Source organism: Sphaerodactylus townsendi, linkage group LG07, assembly GCF_021028975.2.
Source record: "Sphaerodactylus townsendi isolate TG3544 linkage group LG07, MPM_Stown_v2.3, whole genome shotgun sequence".
Lineage (NCBI taxonomy): Eukaryota > Metazoa > Chordata > Lepidosauria > Squamata > Sphaerodactylidae > Sphaerodactylus > Sphaerodactylus townsendi.
In genome coordinates, this window is record NC_059431.1 from 81683460 (window position 1) to 81708799 (window position 25340).

The following is a 25340-nucleotide window of genomic DNA, read 5'->3' on the forward strand; positions in this document are numbered from 1 at the left end:
TGGATGATACTATGTCTGATGATTCCTATCTGGGTCAGGCGTTCCTGCAACTCTGCACAAACGTTAAAACAAAAGGTGAGCTCTAATACATGTTTTGTAGGTTAGCAAATGTCAACGCCCCACTGTCTGGATTTGGTCAGGGGAACAGCCATTGCAGGCTGCCACCATGGTGGCTCCAATCCTGAATGAAGACCAAACTCCCGGGAGGGGGGGGGAACCAAGCTCACTAATGCCCATGAATAAAACAGGGGCCATTTGAAAGCGGGCCAAAGGGCTACTGTCCTGATGCACCACGAATGATCTTTGTACTGGCAGGCGCTCAGCCATGCAGGTCAGGATTATGGCCACCAGGCAAAATTCTCCTGGAGCCCCAGGAAGAAGGAAAACCCGGGTGCCCCGACAAAACTGGTCCGTCTTAGAGGAAGCCAGCCAAACGTAAATGCCTCCATCCCCAACCGTTATGTCGGAAGACCGAAAAGCCCGGTAGCCTGTGCAGTGCCTGGAGGGGGTAACCAATTCACTAGCCCTAAACGCCCCAAAGAACGCCAAAGTAAAAGCTGCACTAAAGAGGAAACTTTCAAAAGGGGAATCACAGAAAGTGGGTGCCCTGTCTGCAAGGGACTGAAGTATCTCCCTAGATATAGGCTGCCTGTATGAGGGCTGGCGCTGAGCCAACCCCCAGCATTCTACACACCAAGAAGGATGGTGTGGGATCTGGAACTCCCACGGTCTTGCAGACGAAGGACAAGGCAGCCATGTGCATCCGAATAGACCTGGGGGCAAAGCCCTGTGAATTCAAGTGAGCCAAGTAGCAAAACAGAAGACCTTCTGAAATCGCCTGTACCAGGGCCAGGCATTCCCAAGAACCGAAGTCCAGAAAGGAGGAGACCGCCCCCTCGAACGCTTGGCATGTGGTTGGAGCGAGGGACTGCAGAAATCCTCCGCTATGGACCAAGACTCCACAGCTGCTCTGGGAAGGTCTCTGGATGCGGGGTGGCCTCTGGGGCCAGGGCGTGGAAGCAATCCACCTGGCGGCAAGATAAAGCATCAGCAATGTTATTCTCTGCTCCTGGGATAAAAACAGCATGAAAGAAAATGTTGTCCCTCAGGCATAAAAACACCAGCTCTCTCTACTAACCGCATGACCCTGAATGAACAGCTAGACTGCCTGTTAACAACTCTGGCAACAGCCTGATTATCACACCAGAAGTGAACACAATGGTCTCGAAAACTGTCTCTCCAGATATGCACCACAACCAGCAATGGGAACAATTCCAGAAAAATCATGTCCCTCAGGATACCGGAAGACAACCAGGAGGAAGGCCAAAGCCCCCAAGACCAGCAACCATTGAAATAGAGGACAAAACCCGCACCCCATGTGGCATCCGAAGCAGCAGTTAAGAGCTTGTGTATCTAATCTGGAGGAACCGGGTTTGATTCCCAGCTCTGCCGCCTGAGCTGTGGAATCTGGGGAATTCAGATTAGCCTGTACACTCCCACACATGCCAGCTGGGTGACCTTGGGCTAGTCACAGCTTCTCGGAGCTCTCTCAGCCCAACCTACCTCACAGGGTGTTTGTTGTGATGGGGGAAGGGCAAGGAGATTGTAAGCCCCTTTGAGTCTCCTGCAGGAGAGAAAGGGGGGATATAAATCCAAACTCTTCTTCTTCTTCCTTCCAGTTGTAGAGAGGTTTGTCAAAGGGTAACCCCATTACAGTGAGTCAAAAAATAAAGTCACACCCATAGGTCCTCACACAGGCCTGCAGTGATCCTGATCCAGTGATGTGGGGCCGAGCACTCTGCCGTGGAACAAGACAAGCAGCCACAAAAAAGCCCTTCCCAGGGAAAACACCCTACAAGCAAAATTCAAATGTTCCAACAGGATCTGAATTTCCCACAATATACACTTTTTCTTCAGAATGGTAAGCCTAAGCAAAGCCAGTAAAGTCACCAATTTCTCCACGGAGAGGGAGGAGGTATCCCCATCTGTGTCCAACAAAACCCCCAAGTAAACCAGGTGATCTGAAGGGCCCTCAGTTTTATCTGGTGCCAACAGGATGCCGAGGTCAGCTGCTAAGGACTGAAAGGCATGTAAAGCCTCTAAGCAACCGTTGGTACGGTGAGCCCTCACAAATAAAAAATCATCCAGACAGTGAGGAATTTTTGCACCTGGTAACCAAGCCTTCGCAGCCCACTCCAAGAACGAACTAAAAACCGCAAATGTGGCACAAGCCACTGAGCACTCCATCAGAATGGCCTTATCGAAGTACCATGCCCCTGCAAACTTGAAACCCAGTAAATTGAAATCCCCGGGGTAAATAAGCAAAATACGGAAAGCTGATTGAATATTGCATTTTGCAATACCTGGCTCCCCCTGTGCTAATGCCCATGCCACTTGTGTTATCAAACGGCCCCCTGAGCGTTTCTCTGGTGCCATATGCTGACCGAATAGCTTCCGATGAAGCGTCTTAGAGACAGAACAAAGGGGGAGGGGAACAAACTGCTACTCCACTCAACCCAAGCCCTCAACTCGTACTCTCAATGACCTAGCTCCCTAAATCAGCAAAAAGTACCAGTTCGGTTTGCTCCAGACGTCGAAGAAGGCCAGAGCAACACGTTCTGCCTAATATATAGGGAGCGTGCTCCACCCCTTAAACTCACCTGCATCACGCGATCATGCCGGGTGTGGCTCGGCCGCCCAGTTGGCTCAGGGCATGCATGCTCACTGCTCCGGATCCCACCATGTGCCCTGCCCCCTGTCGCAATTATGGCCCAGCTGATTCTAGTGCTGTTATTTATTGGATATTTTGTGTGTTTTAACCAAACATAGCCAGTAAGACTTCTGACACTAACAGGAGCTTTAACAGTATATAATAGGAACTGCAAAATGAGTCTCTCTACCATTTTTCATAATGTGCTGAAAGAGCCATTTGGACATCTCCCCTAATAAGAGATGTGTGAGTTGCTCTCCTACTAGTGAGTACATCTCCCCATGGGAGAAAACACACAACTTCCCATTGCACAACACAAACTATGCAAAAGATCAATATGAAACACCTCTGCTTCATCTACGGAAATTTCTTGGAACATTCCCAAAGCTCTAAGTATCCGGGTTTTTTCAGTGTTCTTTTTACAGTCAGACAATACAATCCTAAACCCAGTTATACTGTTCTACATCCATTTACTTCAATGGATTTAAAAAGGTACAAGGGAGGCACATGAGACTCATGGGGATGGTAAGAATCCCATCCACTTGCTTGCTGGGCCTAGGCATAGCTCCCTACCCCAAACCCCTTTTGCTGAACTAAGCCTAGAGTGGCTCCCAGCCACCACTGCAGCTGCCTCTGGCCCAGTGTGGCTCCTGAAATTCTAAACACTACCTCACCACACTGGCTTTTGTGGGGTGACTGCTGTTGATCAGTAGCAAGAATTCAGGTCTGGGTGAGTTCTGCTATTTGGGGAGTACCAAGTTGCCCAGCATATGCTTCTCATAAGAGCTTAGATAAATTAAAGAAGTAACTTTGAAAGACAGATTGAAATGTCTCTGAAGCCAGTTTGCCATATCTCCCACACTAGATCATTATCAGGAACTGCAAAAGGTTAAATATGAACCAAATAATATACTATCAGTGAAAGCAGAACATGCTTTAACTTGTTTGCACAAATCACATTGGGAAATGATGAAAGAACAGGTACAATTTTAGCATATTGTGAAGACAGCATAAGAATATGAACTATATTCCTTTGATTAAAGAGTAGAAAATAATACATACTGCTTCTGGTGAAACGAAATTACAGTTCTATAAGTATTATTCTGAATTGTACAGTAAAGACAAGGAATCTACAGAAAAAGATTTGTAAACATTTTCCCCTCACCTTGATCTTACATGTTTAGATATTATTCAGCAACAGATACTTGCTGAACTTTAATGAATGGATGAAATAAAGGCAGTGATAATGAATATGAAAAATGGCAAATCTCCAGAATTAGATGAGTTGCCTACTGAATAGTATAAAATCTTTTGAGATTTCTTAATTTCAAAATTTTCTCAATTGTCTAACAAGATTTTTGAGACTGGCTCATTGCCGTTGTCATTATATCACTGTGATCTCTAAAACTGGCAAAAACCATACTCCTGCCAATTTTTCATCTATTTCTTTGATGAATGTGGATGCTAAGATATTAATTGCTATTCTTGCTAACAGACTTCAAAAAGTTGTTACAACTTTGGTATGTGTAGACCAGGTAGGATTTATATGAGCTAGGCAAGGCTCTGATAATGATAGGCTGGTCACTGATTGGATTATTTTAAATAGTACGAGATCTGATCAAATTGTCATTCTCTCACTTGATGCTGAAAAAGCTTTTGACAAAATATACTAGAAAATTATGTTGGTAACATTGAGAAAATTAGATTTCCTCATGAATTTTTAAAGTGAATTACAATGCTTTAGTCAGGCTGATGAGTTTGGCAGAGGTCAGAAAGTCAGTTGTGAAGGTCGAGCCATGATTGGTCCCCTTTTGAGGCCTGTAAACAGGGAGCAAGGTAAATATTGACCAATAGGAAGGAAGGTGTAATGCCAGTGAGAAACAGTGGCTGAGCCCAATGCTCATATGGGGCAAGTTCTTCGATGACTGCAGCAAGATTCGCAGATGTCAAGATAGCAAGGCCAGATTCATATAAGATTTGAAGGCAGGGAGTAAGTATGTGTTAAACCCTGATAAGTACACTGGGGTGGGGGACCAAGTTTCCTGGAGAAATATGATGTTAAAACCTGACAAATAATTATAAAAGTTGGCATCAGCGATCTTATTGTGCCATCCGGCTATATTCCAGGAGATGAATTTTAGAATAGAGGAAGAAGAGGGTGCACTGGCAGATAGTCAATCTAGTCAATACTTTAGTCATACCCTAGATCCAGGGTGCTAACTAATGACATGTCATTCTATCTTGAGAGAGGAACTAAATGAGGTTGCCCTTTCTCCTCTTATTTATGTCTGGAACATCTGGTTTGTGTTATACAGAATAATAATATTCATGGTGGTGTACATAACTCCAAATATTTAAAATTATTTTCTTTATGCAGATAATTTTAATTACTTATTTCAGAACACCAATTTCCATTCATGCACTAACAGAGGCGTAGTTTATCTCTAAAAAGTTACAAGGCTCTGTTCTCAAAACACTGAACAAATGTTAAAAACTTACAACTTGTGACTCACTTTATAGTTTTATTAGCAGGTACTTCAGGTAGTTTCACTGTTACCATGCCATCAACATTGGTCTTGTCGATAAAGAGTGGCTGGGTTTGTAGTACATCTGGAGCTGTCTTTGCTGTCACCCTGTGCTGAAGACCCCCAGCGCTATTCCCTCTATTAGTTAGGACAAATGAATATGACGTCTCAGGCTTCAGGTTGGTAATCAGTTTCTGAGTAGCTCGGCCATCCACCTCAACCGCCATTTTCCCATCATCATATAGGATCTAAGAAATGAATTTTAAAAAATAAATTGTTAGCAAGAAAGGAATGAAGGGGAAATTGTCCAAAATCTAATATAAAAGCATTTGATGTATGTATGGATGCTATCCAGAGCCAGTAAGAATGCTGGACTAGTGTTTGAGAGACCCAGGTTCGTATCTTCACTTGTGCTATGGAAGATCATTGGGTGAACTTAAGTCAATCACACTTTCAGCCTAATATACCCTGGTTTGTTGAAAGGGTAAAATGGAGGAGACAAAAATAATATACCCTTGTTGAAAGGGTAAAATGGAGGAGACAAAAATGATGTAACTGCTTTGGGTCCACACTGGAAACCAGGGTATAAATGAATTAAATAAAATTAAAATGAATATTTAATTGAAAAGAGAATGCTTCTACGTATTTAAGTATGAACAATTTTATGAGTACGAATTTAAGAACACAAATAGATTTATTTAGGAAACTGTATGCTGCCTGATTGGCTTGAAGTGACTCAGAACAAAGCCAATCAATACAATAAAGCTATTCAGTGAGGTAGATTCAGCTACCTTCCAAGGAACATTCCTCCAGCTGAGCTGCCTTCCTTCCATTTGCTGGCCTTTTCTCCAATGGAGTGGGATGCTGTACTAGTGGAGAAGGCCAGTTTACACTTACTACATTTTTATTATTTCTTTCCTCCAAGAGTTTATGGTAGTGTACATGGCTCTCTTTTACCAAATTTTATCCTCAGAACAACATGTTGGCTTTAGGGAGGTGATTGGTCCCAAGATCAGTCATCTGAGTTTCTTAGCAGAGTAAAGTTTGACCCTCAGTCTACTCAATCTTAGTCCTAGCACTCTGCACTGGTACCTTCCACCTTAACAGTTCTCAATACACCCCCTGTTGTAAACAGTTGACATGGTTTTATTGCTTGGAATGAGCCACTCGCAACTTATCTTCAATCATTGGTGGAATCCCTCTTTAAAGCCACATAAACCATCACCACAATAATATTACCATGCCATTTTGCTGCTCATTTATCCAGCTTAAAGAGAACCTTTGGGAGCAATTTTCAATATTTTGAAAATGTGGTGTCTTCCACAAATATGGCTACTTTACAGCTTACTTTCTGACTACAGATTCTTCATCAGTTAATTACATTGTAATATAGTTCCTGGGAAACTCACAGCTTTCTTTCCTCCATTACAATATTTGTACATCTTTTCCATCTCTGTATTTCCTGATTTTAGGAGCTTCATTGCATGTCTGTAAAAATTAGTCAGGAGTCTATATGCAACTGTAAATTCCAAAGACCTAAAACTAATTCTATCTTTGGAAAAGGGGATGCCATTTTCCACAAACTTCCTTCCTGCTTTAGATTCCCATTATTCCCCCTATGCTGCACTGTGGAGCCATTGACTCCAGCCACAAAGCTTTGGGGGGCTCAGTGGATGCAATAGCAGGGGGAAGCAGAAAAGTACTGGTCTCAGGGATGTAGGTAAGGGGTTTTTTCTTGGGTTCAACCCCCCCATTGCATGTCCAAAGCTCCGCCCCCCCTGTTTGTGGGTTTTTGCATTTTAAAGTGGCTTTTTTGTTTTTGGCCTGCAGGGGGCGCAGTTTTTAGGCTAGCGGCACCGAAATTTCTGGCTATTGTCAGGTGACACTCCTGATGATACCATCCAAGTTTGGTGAAGTTTCATCGAGGGGTCCAGTTCATGGACTCCCTGCAAAAGGGGTGCCCCATCCCCCATTGTTTCCAATGGGATCTAATAGCAGATGGGGCTACCCTTTTGAGGGTCCATATCTTTGGACCTCCTAAATAAAACTTCACTAAACCTAGGTGGTATCATCAGGATAGTCTGAGCTGTTGATTCTAACTCCAGGTTTCAGGTGAAGGTTGGTTCAGGGGTTCGTAATTACAAACTCCCAGCAGGGTGTGTGCTCTCCATCCCCCATTGTTTCCAATGGGAGCTAACAGGGAGTATGGGCTACACCTTGAGAGTCCTATAACTTTGGACCCCTGAAACAAACTCCCTCACCAAACCTGGGTGGTAATTACTGTATAGCCCTAAAGATACCCTGAAAGTTTGGTGCTGCTAACAGCAGGCACCCCCTACATTTTCCCAGATTCTCTTTTTAAATCCACCCCCTTTGGCATGGATTGAAAGTGAAAATCTGAGGTCTCCGGTTCAAACGTTGAAAGTGATGCTGTTTCAGGGTGGGGGAGAATCCACCCCAAAACACCATCACTTTCAATGTCATTTTTACTGGGGACCCCAGATTCTCCCTTTAAAATGGATTTAAAAGTAGAATCTGGGCTCCCTAATTTAAACACCGTTGAAAGTGATGCTGTTCGGGGGTTGATTCCAGCGTCACAGCAGCCACCCATAGTGGGGGGGAGGGGGTGCACAAACCTCAGATTTTGCACTGGGCTCCATTTTCCCTAGCTACCCCTCTGCCTCACCCTTGAATCCCCCCATAAAAAATCTATACCTACGTCACTGACTGGTCTGCTCATTTTATTTATATTTATTTATGTGAATGGATCTTGTTGGATAACCAAACCAGGTGTCATAGGTGAAGTATATAATAAATACCTAAAACCCCTACTGTGTTGTTGTTTACAGTCAGTGAACTGCACAGAGTTGTTGATGCAAGGCTCTCCTTTGCGGAAGAAGAAAATCCCAATAATAAATGTAATACATTATCATTCATTTTCTCTGGGATAGATGTTAGCGTAATAGACATATAATTTCCTTCCCTCTTGAGTCTTTTTTTTAAAAAAATGGTATTATATCCACTTACTTCCAGTTGTGCATCAAAGAATCTGATTTTATCCTTGACCTAAATGTGACACTAGTTATGCGCAGAATTTCATATCTATACAATATCTTGTTGAAACTAGACTGGTAGGGACCTGTGGGCTCTTCAGATGTTTCAGAACTGAGTGAATTCCATCAAAGCTCTCTGTCAGCATGGCCAATTGGCCATGCTGGTAGGGGCTGATGGGAATTGTAGTTCCTGAATATCTGGAGAGCTGCAGGTTCCCTACCCCTGAACTAGACTATGTTGAAACTAGACTATGCATATAAGGCATCTCTGCAGTTGGTAACAGCCCAGTTTAAATAAGATGACCTTTTCAACATGAGTTATAGGCCAAGGGTTTGATGCTGTAGGGAAGTGCCCCCGCATTCGCCCACATCATTCATTCATTCATTCATTCATTCATTCATTCATTCATTCATTCATTCATTCATTCATTCATTCATTCATTCATTCATTCATTCATTCATTCATTCATTCATTATGATGTTTTTGATTGACCCCCAGTTTCCCCTGACTTTTTTCAAGTCTTTCCCAAACTTGTTTTGCTGCAAAGTTTTGAAAAAGTTCACAGCAAAGTCTCGATGGCTGCTGTATGGGTGGGAAAGTTTGGATTTTTTCAGTTCTGTTAGCATTTCTCAGGCATTTGTATCCAACTGCATAGTTCCAAAAACCTAAGAATACTTTGGAAAAGTGGATGATATTTTCCACAAGTTTCTTTCCTGCTATAGATTCCCATAATGCCCCCTGTGCTACACCAATCCCTCATGACTATTTGTTTTTGTTTTTTAACAGAAATTGAATATTGTTATAATATTACAAAAATATGTGAATCAGGTCTTCTGAATCATCAGGTATTTTTTAAAGCAAGTTTCCAGAAATATGCCTTTCCTCTTATATCTTTACAATCAAAGGATCTAGAGACTTACTTTTTCAGAGAACCTGACTGACTAACATTAACATGATATTCAACTGCTGATTAAAAAGCAAATACAAACTGAAAAAGCCTCAATGTTGCAAGGGGAGGATGGACTCTTAGAAACTGGGGACTGCTTTTAGGCACCTCCTGACTTCCCCACACTTCCCTTCTCTTCCTGCAGAGCTTCACAGGGAGGAAGAGACATGCCCACACTGCCCTTCAACCCCTGGAGCTCTGAGGGAGAGAAGGCAAGTGTGGGGAAACAAAATGCAGGTGCCTCAGCATGCGAATGGCCCCGGGACCACACCGGCATCATATATGCTGGTGTGCAGCTGCTGCGGGAGCTCGTGCAGAACGGGCCTGGAAATTTGTTTCTGAATAAGGTCATATCATCTATATATCTAATACCAACTATGCTGATTTGCAGATGCTGAAATCCTGTGATTACAGCTGCAATGCAAGATAGATCTTTCTACAAACCTGAAAAGTATCCCAGGTTTGCAGAAAAATCTAAATGAACAACAAAAATAGGGAATTCAAAATGATAAAAGGAGTACTTGAAGTATAAGAAATTGAAGCCTTCAGTGGCTTTGCTGGATAACCAAACATTCTTGACTTGGCTTTCATCCATAAAAGACAGAGGTTGGAACAGGCCCTTTTCAGGGCCTTGAAGGAGGTCTCAATGGGCCAGGCCTGGCAGCACCAAGAATACCTGTTACAGCCTGATTTGTATGGCTCATCTAGGCCTGGCTACCTGCTACTATTCAACAGCAGCCACTCTATGCTAGTGTGGTGTACCAGTTAGATCTTCACACGAACGTCTGGGAGACCCAGGTTCAAAATACCAGTTTGCCATGGAAACTCACTAGGTGATGCAGGGCCAGTCACATACTTTCAGCCTAACCTACTGCACAGAGTTGTTGTGAGGACAATGATGTAAGGTCCTTTAGTCATCACTGTGGAGAAAGGTGGAGTATAAATGAAGAAAACAAAAATAGCTGAAAATAGGAAGCAGATAAAAGGTAGCTTGGACAATGTTTGATAAGGAGAGAATGAGGAATGGAAATAAGATATGGGGTAAGGAATAGGGGGAAAGGAAATTATGTGGGAGGGATACATGCAAGTGGCCTTGGCCCAGCAAATGTTGCCACCCAACGGGAATAGTTTTCCAAGGCAGAGACTGCCAAGGGGCATTTAAAGAAAGAGGGGCAGATAAAGGCAGGTTGACTGTTCAATGGGAATGAGACAAAGGTGCAGGAAAAGGGGAGAGATTGTGGGAAATGCCAGGGAAGAGAAAGAGGAAATAGTGGGGGAGGGGGAAATTAGAAGCTGCTTCCAAGTCTTTGGGGGGTTCCCGCTTGTTACTGTATAAAAACTGTATCCCACTGTCAATATACTGTTCACATGGTTTCTTCTGTGATTATGCTATTTCTGGCTGCTTGTAGCACACTTACACCGTGTTATCATTTGTTGACTAGAAACATTTACATCATCATTCCTAGGGAAAGATTTAATTCAAACCAGATGCCGGATAGCGACTCTTAACTCTCCCCAAAAGTCAGTTTACATGTTGTTTCTTTTGAAGTTTAAGGACAGCAGTCTGGTTCCATATGAGCCAGTCTCTTTTGTATTGATTCTGCTTCTCATGAAATGTGCCAAAGTGCTTAAAAAAATAATGGCCCTAGAATCATCTAGGCTGTAATTGCAACAGAGGGCAGGGCACATGGTGAGCTCCGTTGGGTGAGCATGCGTGCCCTGGGCTGGCTGGGTGGCTGAGCCGCACCTGGCCCTGATTGAGTGATATGCACGAGCTGGAAGGGTGGAGAACGTTCCCTATATATTAGGCAGTTGTTCCAGCCTCTTTGACACCTGGAGCAAAATTGACCCACCCTCCCTCCCTATTTCAGGGTTGGATTGGGCTGCTCTGTTTGTCTCAGTTTGGGCAGAGGAGCACTTCCTTGTGGGGAGGCTGGGCTCGTGCATGGACCTCCTCGCATTTGGGGGTCTCCTTAAGAGGCTTGGGGTGGAGCGGGCTCATGGTCATGCCACAGAGGCCTCTGCGAATTTGAGCCTGACACCCCAGCAGTTAGGGGGCCACAAAGGGTGGGCACCCCGGTAGTCCTAACCTTTCTGTCCTTCCCAATATGGATTTGGGTGGTCCCGGGGTCAGCCAGGGGTGCTGACCGGCCAGTGAATGGATGTGTTCCTCTTGAGCACCCAGCTTCTGCCTTAATGATATAAATAGTAATAAAAGGGCTGCGGCCCAATTTATTCCAAGAACGTGTCCTGTGGTTATTCACCAGAAAGCATCTGCACATCTGGACGCAATAGAATTTCTCCTTTGGGACATCACTGTCTCATTCACATGGGCAAACCTTTCAGCAACACAGGGAACAGCTATCTAGATACTGTTTATTAATGAAGTTACTGAAGGCTTACTATAGTAGTTTCATAATTTTTGTAGCTGGTAACATGTTTTCACTGGTCAAGTAATATTTTCTTTCATTAAAAGGTAAGCCTCTCTTCTCTGAAATTACAACTCTATTTGCACTTAAAATGAGATTTCACTTCATTTTTTAATTATTATTTTGCTTGTACAGTTAGTATTTATCAGATTGAAGACTGTAGACAGAGCTGGTGCTCGCTTGGAAGTCAATTTACTCTTTTCACAATCTACATGGAACTGTTTGGCTTGAGCTTGTTGTTACTAGGAATGTACATTGCAGAAGAAAACCATCCTAAGCAAGTACTCACAATCACACTCAGGTCTATTCAATAGTGCTTAGTCCTGTGAAATTATAATTAGTTAAAATTTAATTAAAATTTGCATTTATTGATTTTTGGTTGGGTTTTGTGTTTTGTCTGTTTATGGTCTAGCTTGAGACTGAAGCCTCAAGATGCCCTCAATTGCTACGACCTACAAGATAGGCAGACAGGATAGGACCTGGAATTCATGTTTAAGAAACCTCTGACATGCAATGATAATGAACAAACTTGAATGAAGTAAAGAACTATGGGAAACCATGTACACATATACACATGAATACTGATTGATTTGAAAAAAAATTACTTCATTACTTACCTAAATAAAACTCAACTGTATGAGAATATGAGTTAAGAAATATTGGTTCTAGTTTTGGTAATATGAGAATGTGTCTATTTTGATTCACTTTCAAATGAAGATAAATAAAATAAAGGTTTGTTTTGAATTGTTTCTTGCTATTCATTAAATATAATTTTGATCACATGCAGCAAATTCACAAGAAAGCTTCACCACGAGATAATTTTAAGAGAAAACCATCTTGTGATAGATTTTTCAACACCATATTAATTCACCTCAATTTTAAAGAGTTCATTGAAGTAAACAATCCCAAAACAAAGGAAACTAATCTACAACAAAGCAACAAAATGCAAAACAAAGCACAAAACAAAGGAAACTAATCTAGGATTACAGACTACTGACACCAATTTTTAAACTTTGTCATTCGTTTAAGATTATTCTGCTATCCTTGAGAAATGTTATTATGCTTTCTGCTCAATTATTTACAGTAACCTAAAGAGCAGAAACAAAGATTTTCTTCTCCTAGGAGTCTAGAGATATAGAGGCTCGGGAAGGGGACTAGGAATTTGGGGGTAAATGCCCCCCCCCACCGGAGCATTGAAAAGAATAGACAGGGTTTTCTTTTAGAATGAGTAAAATACTTAACAGTCCCATCTGAACCTCCAAGCAGTGGGCCACAGCACTGATGCAGTGCTGCCTTGCTGCCTCCGAAGAGGTTTCCAGTGCTGTCAGGAGCAAGGAAAAGTCCTGAAGCCCACAGGGTAGAAAGGTCATATGCTGCCAAAAGGCACTGTGCAACTGGCCCTCAGCCTTGGGAGGGACCCCACTAATGTCAGTTTAATCCCTATGAATGCCTTGGCCTGCCACCCTCCCATGTTGGCAGCTGAGGAGGATGCCAGTGCAACCCCACCATGGCTTGAACTTCCATGTTTTGTGATGGTAGGCTGCAGGATGCACGGCCACTGGCACTTCTGCTCCCTCCGCCAGGTATGAGCTTGGGAGAGGGTGAATGCACCATATGGCCATGTACCATTTCCATGGGCCCTTTCAGCCTCCACCCTTTGGATAGAGCTGTAAGTCAAGGATGCCCACACTCAAAATGTGTAGCATGAAAAAGTCTGAGGGCTCAGTGGAAAAACTGGGAAATTTTAGGGAACACAAGATACAATATCTTCAAGATGTTTTTGTTCAAATGTGAATAATTTTGGCAAAAAATCATATGCTATGATGTAATTAATGATAATGCATTATTAAAGATTTCAGTGTTATAACATCTAGCTTAATATCTGGACTTGCTGGCAGTCTTACATATTGTGACCCTAGGACAGCATTCCTGTCCAAATATATACTTCCTTTTGTTTACTACTTAATTAAATATACATATGCTATGATAGCATAGGGTTTGCAGCTTTTTTCATCATACTGGGCATATTTGTAGGTTTTTTTATACCAAATGAAAGTCTTTGTACTTCTAAATTCTACAAAGATGCCGTACTTCTGAATTCCATAAAAATGCTGAATAGTACAGTATTAAACGCTTACCAACTATGTTGTTCAATCAGTGAAATCGATTTAGGTATTTCATATATTTTCCCAAATTTGTTTTTTTTCCCAGAAATTGGAAGGGATTTAACAGTGAGATTTGGAATTTCTTGAAAGCTTTTAAAGGTACACTTGGATTTTTGAAAATAATCTATTCAGTAAAGTATTTAACCACCATTATTTTTATTCTTTATGTCTTGTGAATTGCAAAACAACTTACTTTGAAAGGCATGGCAGAGTTATAATTCTCTGGTATCTCCCAAGAGAGAAATACTGATGTCTTCATTACAGCTTTGACATGGAAATTTTTTGCAAACACTGCTGGAAAATGAAAAGCAATGTATTTAAAGTACATCTTGATATTTGTATCCCTTCCCATTCCACTACCAATTTATTGAACAATTCTCCTACCTGCTTTTTTTAAAAAACCACATCCTATTCTTCTGAATGACAACACAGAATATTATATTTTTCTTACCTGCAATTAGTGTGTAGACGACAGCCAGCCTTGCATGATATAGGATAACTGAATTCTAATGAATCCAAAACACATGGAGATTTACATACTTTACCTCTGGTGTTAGTTGAAATTGTTTTTATGATGGTTTGGTCAGTGTTAATTACAACTGAAAAAAAATCGATATCCAAAGACTGAAATCCTTAAAAAAAAAAACCCAAGGCAGACAAATCCTACCTTGATCCACAGGTAGTGTCCTGAACTGGACACTTGGACTATATGGACCAGGCCCTTTGCTTGTGTGTGCACGAATTTTTACATCATATGTGGTATCTGGTTTTAAGCCCGAAAGTGTCATAACAGTATTGGCAGAAACAACAGGGACCTCTGTAGGGTGGTGTGCTGCATTGATGTCCCTGTATAGCAGGGTATATTTAGTGATATTTCCATTTCTCTCTGATAAAATGGGTGGCTGCCAAGTTAACAGGACCGATGATGAAGTGGCACTTTCTGAATGTAGGTTTTGAGGAAATCCACTTGGTAGATCTTCTGGAATTGAAATTTCTTTAACCACTTCCTCCCCAAAGCCCACTTTATTTCTGGCTGCAAGCCTGAAGACATAGGAAGTCCCTTTGTGGATATCCGTGGCTGTGTAGTGGTCATCCTTCTCCGTAAATTCCCGCATCTTTAATGTATCAATGTCTTTTCGGCCAAACCTCAGGCGGTATCCTTGCAGGGGGCCATACGTGTCAGCAGGGGGATGCCACTGAATGAGAGCCGTACTCATTTGTGTATGGCTAACCACAAGGCGAGGTTTTCCTGGAACTACAATACAATGTTATTTTAGCAAAGAATTCATTAATCTTTTACAAAGTTTCATTTTATTTCTGTATTTTTTAAATCTAGCAATATGAGATCTACTTTGGGTTGGATCCAACAGATATGCAAGTAGAAGCTTGCACAAGAAGATCTTCCTGATCTTCTTCTATCAGGAGTCCCCTGAAAACTTTCTTCTGACTGTTAGGGGCCCACATGAACAAGGTGCCGTACAACACAGAGCAGCAGAGGAGGAAGAACTGGATCAAATTGCTTCCTCTATGTCCATCCTCTAAGGGAATTTCACCTAATCCCTCCTTCCACTTTAAAGAATAGGGATACATGGCACTTTTTCCATGTCCTCTTGACTATCAACAGTGGTATTACCAGGCACATGAGGGCCACCTATGGGAAAACTATGGGAAATATCTTCTTCCATGAGGTACTTCCATTCTTGCATCAGTACAAAGCCAATCTTAAATTTTGCATAACTTTGAAGAGCAGAACCCAAAGATTAAGGAAAAAATTCCCTTCCCCATTTCTATAGAGCACTGAAAAAACTGAACTAGATTTTAGATCAAATTATGTTAGAAAAAAACTTTTCAAAATTCTAAAATCTAATATTGGATGGCAAAACCTACTCAAATAGAATTGTGTGATCATTCCTAGCAGACCTTTATCTGAAGAAGATTTTTTAAGGCTATGACAAGACAGCACCTGTGATGGCAAACCTTGCACTGAAATATGCTTTGCAAAACCATATCTATGAAAGCAACTCCATCTCAAAAGTAGCTGGTTCATCCTAGATTTTCCCAACATCTGTTATTTTTGAATGTGTGATGGGATGGTTTATTAATGTTTTTGTTATTTATTTGAAACCACCTGCATGCACACGGTACTAGTACATTGCAGAAAAAGTTTTATCACTTGACTAAACTAAATGTATAAATAGCCCTGACATAAAATAATGGTAAATGTAACAAAAAGTGGACGTTTAAATGACACTTCTCATCAAACAGAAAACAGAGCATTGATAATTTGATATGAGCAAACGCTTCACAAAGCAAAAAAAAAGGAGAGAGTATAGTACTCTGTTCAAATCAAGTCTTACATTTTCCCTAGAAGTCATCACTGGATATATAACTTCCAGTGTAATCCCATGCAGAGTTACTCCTATCTTAATCAATGGGCTTTGACTAGAGTAATTCTTCATAGCATTGCACTGTTAGATTTGCACATTAGACATCTTTTGGACAATATATTCCACCTGTGGAAAGAATGCAGAAGAACTAACAGAGCATAGTATAAAGGAGTATGTAATCAGAAGAATGTGTATGCAAATGGAAAGAAATTAGAGATCAATAATAGGGGTTGGTCCAAAAAATTGTATTTTTGTATTTGGGTTTATTAGATGTGGATTTTAAAAAAACTGAAAAAATGGTACTACACATTGGCTTTTTGGGAAGTTTTCTGAATTTTTTGGGTTATTAAACCTAAACCTGAAAAATATGCCTACCTCTCAACTCCATGTGGGTTTGGGAGGCAGCAGACAGAGCAGAACTGAACCTGTGCCGTCTGTTGCCCGCCCGCCCCCCCCTCTCTCTAGCTATCTATTCCAATTTAAATACATTTAAAATCCAGTAAAACATAACAATATTGCAGCAAAAAACCTAAAATAAAGATGCAGCTTCACTACCTAGACCCACAGGAGGGTTAATGGTTTAACCCAGCTTAATGGTTTAACCCAAACTTAATGGTTTAACCCAGCTGGAATGATGGAAAGGCTTGGCGGAGCAGCTCCATCTTTCAGGCCCTGCAGTAATCATGTAGGTCCCGCAGGGCCCTGATCTCTGGGGGGAGCTTGTTCCACCCGATTGGGGTTAGGACTGAAAAAAGCCCTGGCCCTTGTGGAGGCCAGCTGGGTACCTTTTGGGCCGGGGATTCCCAGAAGGTTCACCTAGTTGGGCAATATGGAGAGAGGTGGTCCCTCAGCTATGTAGGTCCAAGACTGCTCAAGGCCTTGAAGGTTAAAACCAAAACCTTGAAAATGGCCCAGAACTCAATTGGCAGCCAATGCAGTTTATAAAGGACAGGTTTAATATGGTCCCTGCTTGAAACTCCATCTAGGAGACGAGTGGCGGCATGCTGCATGAATTTCAGCTTCCAGACCAAGTTCAAGGGAAGGCCTGCGTAGAGCGAGTTACAATAATCCAGTCTATATGTGACAGTTGCATGGATTACTGTGGCAAGGTCAGAACTGGAGAGATATGGGGCCAGCTGGCGTGCCTGTCGAAGATCTGGGCTTCCAAGGACAGTTTGGAGTCCAGAGTTATGCCCAGACTGCACACTGATGATAGATGTAATTCCTCACTGGCTAAAACAGGCAAACCAAAATTGGCCGACATCTCTTTCTGACCCACCCAAGAACCTCCGTCTTTGCTGGATTCAATTTCAGCCTGATCACTCTCAACACAGCCTCAACACAATGCTGGAGAGCCTCAGGAGTCGAGTGTGCACGACCCGCTATCATCAAGACTAGCTGTGTGTCATCTGCATACTGGTGACACCACAGCCCAAAACCCCAGACCAGCTCAGCCAGGAAGCACATATAGATATTAAAGAGCATCGGAGAGACAATTGCCCTCTGTGGCACTCCACAATCTATGGGGTGCTGACAGGAGCTCTCCTCCCTTGACATTACCTGTGGCCCCCAACTCCGTAGGAATGAGTTTAACCAGCATAATGCTGTTCCCTGTATTCCGGCATTTGCAAGGTGGTGGACAAGTAGGTCAGGGTCAACTGTGTCAAACGCTGTGTTGAGATCGAGGAGGACCAGCGGTGCTGCCCTGCCCCCCTCAAGCTAGAGCCGAAGCTCATCAACTATGGCAAGCAGAACCGCCTTGGTCCCATGACCAGTGCAGAAACCGAACTGGAAAGGATCCAACACCTTGCCGTCATCCAGGAATTCCTGTAGCTGCTCAGCCACAACTCTCTCAATAACCTTGCCCAGGACTGCTAGAAATTGGGCAGTTAATTGGCCAGATCCAAAGGATCTAAATTCTGTATCTTCAAGAGAAGGTAGACCAGTGCCTCTTTCAGCCTACCCGGAAAACCTACTTGCTCAAGGGAGCTATTGTTGATATTCAACAGGTGGCTCCATTGCTCCTCCCGGCTATCTTTTACAAGCCAGGAGGGACATGGGTCAAAGGGACAAGTTGGATCCCACAGCTCCCAGGAACCTGTCAACCTTGGAGGGGTCGAGCAGGGTGAAATGATCAAAACATGAACCAGAAAACCAAGGAGCCTCTAGTTCCCTTATTGTATCAACTGTGGCTGACAAGGCCTGGTGGAGGAAGATCTTATCTGCAAAATGGCTCGCAAATGCCTCGCAGCTAAATGTCTTATTTTCAACACTGCCCCCACCCAGGCTGCAGGTAAGTGTGGAAGGGAGGGAGGAAGAGTTGTTGTTGTTTTTAAGGTGATAAATTGAATGGCTCCCTTTTATTACTGCCTTTTTTCTGGTTTGAGTTTATCAAATTCCCAGCTGTAATCAGTAATGCACTTCAAATTACAAACAGTGTCACAACCTGAAGCCAGAGAAAAGCACTTGCTTGAATAGCTGTTTATTTAATCAACCTTTCAGCAGAGTAACTGTTTCAGCAACAGTTGATTCCATCTAACAGGAAAAGGAAATATTGCTTTATGAAGATGGTAAGAATTGTCATGACTCATAGCCCCAACAGCCAAAAGATACATGAACTGTAGTATTGTATAGGTTTTCCCACTTACAAGTCATTTTACCACTTCATTATTGCAAATAAAACCTTGTGTACATTTATAAGTTCCCACCATACTTTTCAATATATGAAAATATATCTCATTGATTAATTCTGATTTTCTTCTTGTGCTGCAGAAGAAAAGCCAACTACAGAGCTGAGAAAAGACTACAAATGTATATTTGAGGCTATATTTCTCATTGTATTATAACTATCAGTTAAACCAATATGTCATTACAAAGGCAGGAGAGTCTACAGACATAGAATAATAACTCCTTCACATTTTCAGAGGGGACGCTTCCAGAAGCTGTCACTTAATTATTTATACCATAAACTGCTTTTACTTCTGTGGTGGTCCTTTCAAGGCTGATCAGTACTACCTATACAAAGAGGTAAGAATTATTACTACTATTATTGTTGTTATTGTTATTATTATCTCCTAATAATGGAAATAATAATTTGAAAGCTTACACAAAGCCTAAAGTAAGAAGAGGTCAGGAGTTACAATAGTAAGTCAAGTATTATGGTTGTGGTAATGTGAGGAATCCATGTGCAGCTCATAACAATTTGGGTAGCTCACTTGTGCAAGTTCCATTGAAATAAATGGGAGTTGTGTTTTTATTTCTGATCAAAGGCAATTTTGGAAAAGCAAAATAAAAACATTGATTAAATAATTGCAAACAGTTGTAACAACAATATCTTATAGTCCAGTCAAAAGGAAGGAGGAATAGAGTAGCAGCCAGGGATAGCACTGCCATGCTGCCTCCAAAGGGGCAATATGTGATGCAGGCACAGGGGATAAGGGGAAAACCTTTATTCCCCTGGGAAAGCCCATTGTGTAGCGTGACTTACACCACACCTGTCAGTGGCGTACATCTGTGCCTCTGGGAGGGTGCATTCCTGGCCTGAAGAACACCAGGAGCCTTCAGGAATGCTCCCGGAATACCCCTCCCCCTACAATGTCATGTAAGCAGTTGTGGCAGAGGGCTGCGATCACAGGGCCCAGCTTCCATGCATCGTCATGGCAGCCCAACACCAAGGTAAGTGGCCCATTGCCAGTGTCCATGCAACTTTGCCCAGCACAGTGTTTAGGGATATCAGCCTAGGGCTCCCACTGCTTCAAAAGTGGCTTCAGCCCCCACCACTGATTGCATTCTTAATAACAGATAATGACACAATATTACTGGATCAAGATGTAGTTGGCTTGTTTTATTCAGAATTGTTTGTTTTTTTATAATATTTTCATTGTACTTTTTATGTTACTCAGCTGCTTTTAGACTTTTGGTGAAAAAAGAGGCAAATAAATATACTAAGCAGGCTTACAGTCACAAACAGGTAACACAGGTTCATCTCATTCATTCAAACTGCTACATTCTCAATCTTCTATTGATGCCTATCTACAGACAGACATGAGCTGAATTAATCAGACAAGCCTAAAGTGAATGGGGGTAGTAACTGGGGGACAGGTAATTTTACAGTGTAATGCTATGCACTTACCCCAATCTCAATCTATTTATTTCAGTAGGTTTAGACTGGATTTCACTGTTAATCTGGTCGGCTTCTCACCACTGTTATCATTTCTTCAGTAGCAGAATTTGGCAAGCACCCAAAGATCTAGCTCTTGACTACTGAACAAATTTAAAATTATTTATTTATTTGTAAATAAATAATTTGGATTTACTAAACTACCTACCCCTGAAGGACTCTGGGTGGTGTACAATATAATACTGCAGTTAAAATACATCACAAATTTAAATCCAAAACACCACATAAACCTAAGACAACTATTAGATGGCAAAACTCTATGTCCCGGAAGCAGTAAAAGATCACGATCCTTAAGTGTGGGGGATGGCACCCATCAGTGGCTGTCTCCCCGGAAGGCCGGTGGAACAACTCTATTTTGCAGGCCCTACGGAACTGCTCATGGTCCCACAGGGCTGAAATGGAAGGAGGCAGAGTGTTCCACCAGGCTGGGGCCAAGGTGCTAAAGGCCCTGGCCTGGGTGGAGGCAAGCTGCATCATAGAGGGGCCATGGACCAACTGAAAATTGGCCTCTGCTAGATGCAGAGGCAGAGTGGGGACATCGGGGAAGAAACAGTCTTGAAGATATGAGGGCCCCAGGCCACAGAGTGCCTTAAAGGTAATTACCAACACCTTGAAGGTGATCCGGTATTCAACTGGGAGCCAGTGCAGATGGAGCAGCAGGGGGGAGATATGGTCCTACATAGTGGTCTCTGCTTGAAGTCGTGCCACTGCATGCTGGACCAAGTTTAGTTTCCGGATCAACCGTGAGGGAACGACTGCATAGAGCGAGTTACAATAGTCTAACCTGCAGGTGACCATAGCATAGATCACTGTGGCTAGGTCAATCTGGGAGAAATAAAGAGCCAGCAGTCGAAGAAGAGGTCGCATATACATGTTAAATAACAGCAGAGACAGGAGAGCCCCCTGTGGCACTCCACATTCATTTTCAATCCCTTCAATCATAAGATTGGTAAAATAATAAATAAAAACAAGGGAGTACAATAAAACAATAAATACTAGGATCATTTAAAAACAAATGCAAGAAATCTGACTATAGCTCTTAGTCAGCCAACATCATTTGAAAATAACAATTTCAACATAATATAATTACTGGATCGCAAGATTGTAATTACATCATTGAAATATCCTCAGTATGACACCCACAAATTCTGTACTGCCAAAAGGAGTTTGGGGCTTATTGTTCCTGAGCCACAACCTGCCACATGTCACATGGAAATTTCAAAAGTAGTTTGTAATATGACAGGGGGACTGCATTTCTAGGAAAGACTAAAAAAACCATAGGGCATGTCAAAGCTGTTAGGTATACTGACATAGTTCTATAGATCCTGACCTACTTGTGTACCTGAGGAAATAATTTTGAAAATCAGCAGCACTTTGATCTATTTGAAAAAACTATAAAACTTTCAGTCTCAGTTCAGAAAGTATTCAGGTACACACAGCTGGTTAAAAGAAATAACATCCAAATATTACCTGCACCAGTGGTAGACACTAGTCTTGGCTTGCTGCGTGCACCATCTCCTTTAGTTGTATAGGCTGTCACAGTTAGGGAATATGTTGTTTCAGGCTGTAGTCCAGATATAATCATTTCCTACAATGAAATAATAGAACCAGAACATGTCTTAAAATACATGTACAACTTAAACATGATAAAATCATATTCCATTTAGTTGTGATGCATCCAGTGCAAATATCTTTTGTGATACCAGATGTGATAGCAAGCTTTTGGGAATACCCAAAGGTGAGCATTGTGTGAGGCTTTGCAATAAGTGGTACTGCTCTTACTTAAGCTGTAAGCATAGCGACATCTCTGAGAATCATGCCTTTGGGAACATTATCAAGCATAAAGCCAAAGGATGAGTGGTTAGGTTACTAACAGTGTATTTAAAAAATCACTCTACAATGCATTTTCTGTTAAGAGTTATTGCTATTGTGAACTGAGTACAAATGGGGGAAATTAGAAACACAGTCTCAACCGGTCATTATTGACAGAGCAACAGTATCAATACTATTTTAAAAAAATTGTGTTCCAACTGTTAAAGTTGTTTCATGTACTAAGAGCAGTTCTATGCACACTTACCAGTTAAAATGAACTACTTACTGATTACTATGCACATTTACTAGTTGCTTTGGCAAGTGCTTCAAAAGCTCTGAATAAGAAACCTCTATTATTCAATAATAATGAATAAAGGTGATAAACATTCCCTGCAGTTTATTATTATTATTATTATTATTATTATTATTATTATTATTGATACAAAAACAGTTATACACAGCAAACAAGATCAATGTGCTGGATTTTGTATTATATCACACGTCGGACACTTCCCAAGCATCTAGGATTGTGTGATGTATCGACGAATAATGCGTATAGAGCATAGTAGGGTGGCCTTTTGCAGCTGACATATGGTGATTTTGTCAGCGCCGATTTTTTTAAGTGCTGTCCAAGGTCTTTATTATTATTGTTGTTGTTATTGTTATTATTGTTGTTGTTGTTGTTGTTGTAGATTTTACAGCTGCCAGATCTTTAGCTGGTTGTTGGCCTTCATTACAATAAGAGCCTCACCCAGAGGCCTAGGAAGTTGTAATGTATCGACATAGTATTTAAGCGGATCCCAGCATGGCTACCTTCTGAATTTGACAACTGTTAATTTTGTCAATTCAAAGATGCTGCCCAATGTTTTTGGGATGGCGTCCAGCGTGCCGATTACCACTGGGACGACCTCAGCTGGTTTGTGCCATAGACACTGAAGCCCGATTTTCAAATCACGGTATCTAGTGACTTTCTCAGATTAGCCTGTACACTCCCACACACGCCAGCTGGGGAATTCAGATTAGCCTATACACTCCCAAACACACCAGCTGGGTGACCTTGGGCTAGTCACAGCTTTTCAGAGCTCTCTCAGTCCCACCTACCTCACAGGGTGTTTGTTGTGAGGGGGGAAGGGCAAGGAGATTGTAAGCCCCTTTGAGTCTCCTGCAGGAGAGAAAGGGAGGATATAAATCCAAACTCCTCCTCCTCTTCCTCTTCTTCTTCTTGTGTTCTTTTTCAATGACCCTGCTGTCACCGGGGACTGCTATGTCGATGATGGTCACTTTCTTGTCCTCGATCATATTATTATTATTATTATTATTATTATTATTATTATTATTATTATACAAAACAGTAATATACAGCAAACAAGATCAATATGCTGGATTTTGTATTACATCACACGTCGGACACTTCCCAAGCATCTAGGACTGTGTGATGTATCGACGAATAATGCGTGCAGAGCCGAGTAGGGTGGCCTTTTGCAGCTGACATATGGTGATTTTGTCGTAGTGTTTTTAAGTGCCGTTCAAGATCTTTAGGCACTGCACCCAGTGTGCCGATCACCACTGGGACCACCTTTACTGGTTTGTGCCAGAGTCTTTGTAGTTCAATCCTTAAATCCTTGTATTTCCAGTTGCTTCTCATCAATCCTTCTGTCACCAGGAATTGCAACATCAACTATCCACACTTCCTTTTTTTCCACAATCGTGAGGTCAGGAGTATTATTATTATTATTATTATTATTATTATTATTATTATTATTATTATTATTATTATTATTATTATTATTATTATTATTATTATTATTATTATTATTATTATTGTGCCATGGATTCTGAAGCTCGATTTTCAAATCATGGTATCTAGTGACCTTCTCATGTTCTTTTTCAGTGATCCTGCTGTCACCGGGTACTGCTATGTCGATGATGGTCACTTTCTTGTCCTCGATCACGGTGATGTCTGGTGTATTGTTTCAACACTTTCTCCATTTGGATTCGAAAGTCCCACAGGATCTTGACCTTCTCATTTTCCATTACTTTCTCTGGACAATGTTCCCACCAGTCTTAGCTGTTCTTATGTTGTAAATCTTGCATAAATTCCAGTGGATCATTTTGGCCACTGAGTTGTGCCTCTGTTTGTATTCAGTGTGGGCAATCTTTTTGCAGCAGTTGAGGACATGATCTACATTTTCATCAGCTTCTTTGCATAATCTGCATTTTGAATCATCCAAGGATTTTTCATTTCACGCCTTGTTCTAATGGCTTGCTCTTGAGCGGCTAAAATCAGGGATTCAGTTTCCTTTTTCAGAGTTCCAGTTGTTAACCACAGCCAGATCTTTTAGTTGTCCACCTTGTCCTTGATCTTCTCCAGAAAGCCGTGCAGTGCTTTGTTGTGCCAGCTTTCAGTACTCATTTTAAATCACATTTTTTCAGTATTCTTGTTTGGTTTTCTGGGTCTTCAGCAAATGTCTGTTCTTTAATGTCTTCAATCAATGCCTGTTCTTGACTTTCATTCACATGATCGACTAGTGCATGCTTCTCCTCTTCCACTGTTTAATATAATTGTAGTAAGCCTCTGCCACCAGATCTCCAGGGAAGGTATAATCTATCAGTATCACTGTGTGGGTGTAAGTCATAAGCTTTCGAGTTTTCTATCCAATGCATCCAACTCAGCCTGAATCCAGTTGATGATTCCTGCAGTGTAACTGATGATGGGTATGGCCCAGGTGTTGATGGCCTTGATGGTATTCCCAATGTTTAATTTAGATTTCAAAATTTTCCTGACCCTGTGGGTGTATTCTCTACTGATGACAGTCTTCACTTGCCCATGCATGATGTTATCCAGCTGCAAAATGCCCAGGTATTTATAAGCTGCCTCCTGATTGCACTTGATGAGTTGGCCATCAGGCATTTCAATCCCATCACTCTCAGTGATCTTGCCCCTCTTTAGTGCCACAGTAGCACACTTTTCCAGGCCAAACTCAATCAAAATATCTGTGCTCAATATTCGGACTGTGTTCACTAGTGACTGGATTTCTGTGTCTGATTTCCCATACAGCTTCAAATCATCCATGAGATTTTTTCCCCAAGAAAATATGAGATTTTTTCTGAGTTTTTGGCCTTTGAAAACTT

The 25340-nt window shown here is 41.7% G+C and overlaps 1 protein-coding gene across 42 annotated transcripts in view; it reads right to left on the minus strand.

The window, feature by feature from the left end:
- PTPRD (protein tyrosine phosphatase receptor type D) overlaps positions 1-25340 on the minus strand; it is a 1487793-nt gene that overhangs the window by 167999 nt on the left and 1294454 nt on the right. For 16 of the 42 annotated variants that reach the window (XM_048502785.1, XM_048502806.1, XM_048502803.1 and 13 more), the window contains 4 exons: positions 21867-21984; positions 14497-15084; positions 14023-14123; positions 5224-5483 (listed from right to left, as the gene is read on the minus strand). In XM_048502785.1, coding sequence (XP_048358742.1) covers positions 5224-5483; positions 14023-14123; positions 14497-15084; positions 21867-21984 — 1067 coding nt within the window. The remainder of the gene's footprint in view (positions 1-5223; positions 5484-14022; positions 14124-14496; positions 15085-21866; positions 21985-25340) is intronic. The other 26 variants (XM_048502811.1, XM_048502810.1, XM_048502809.1 and 23 more) reach the window with 3 other exon arrangements.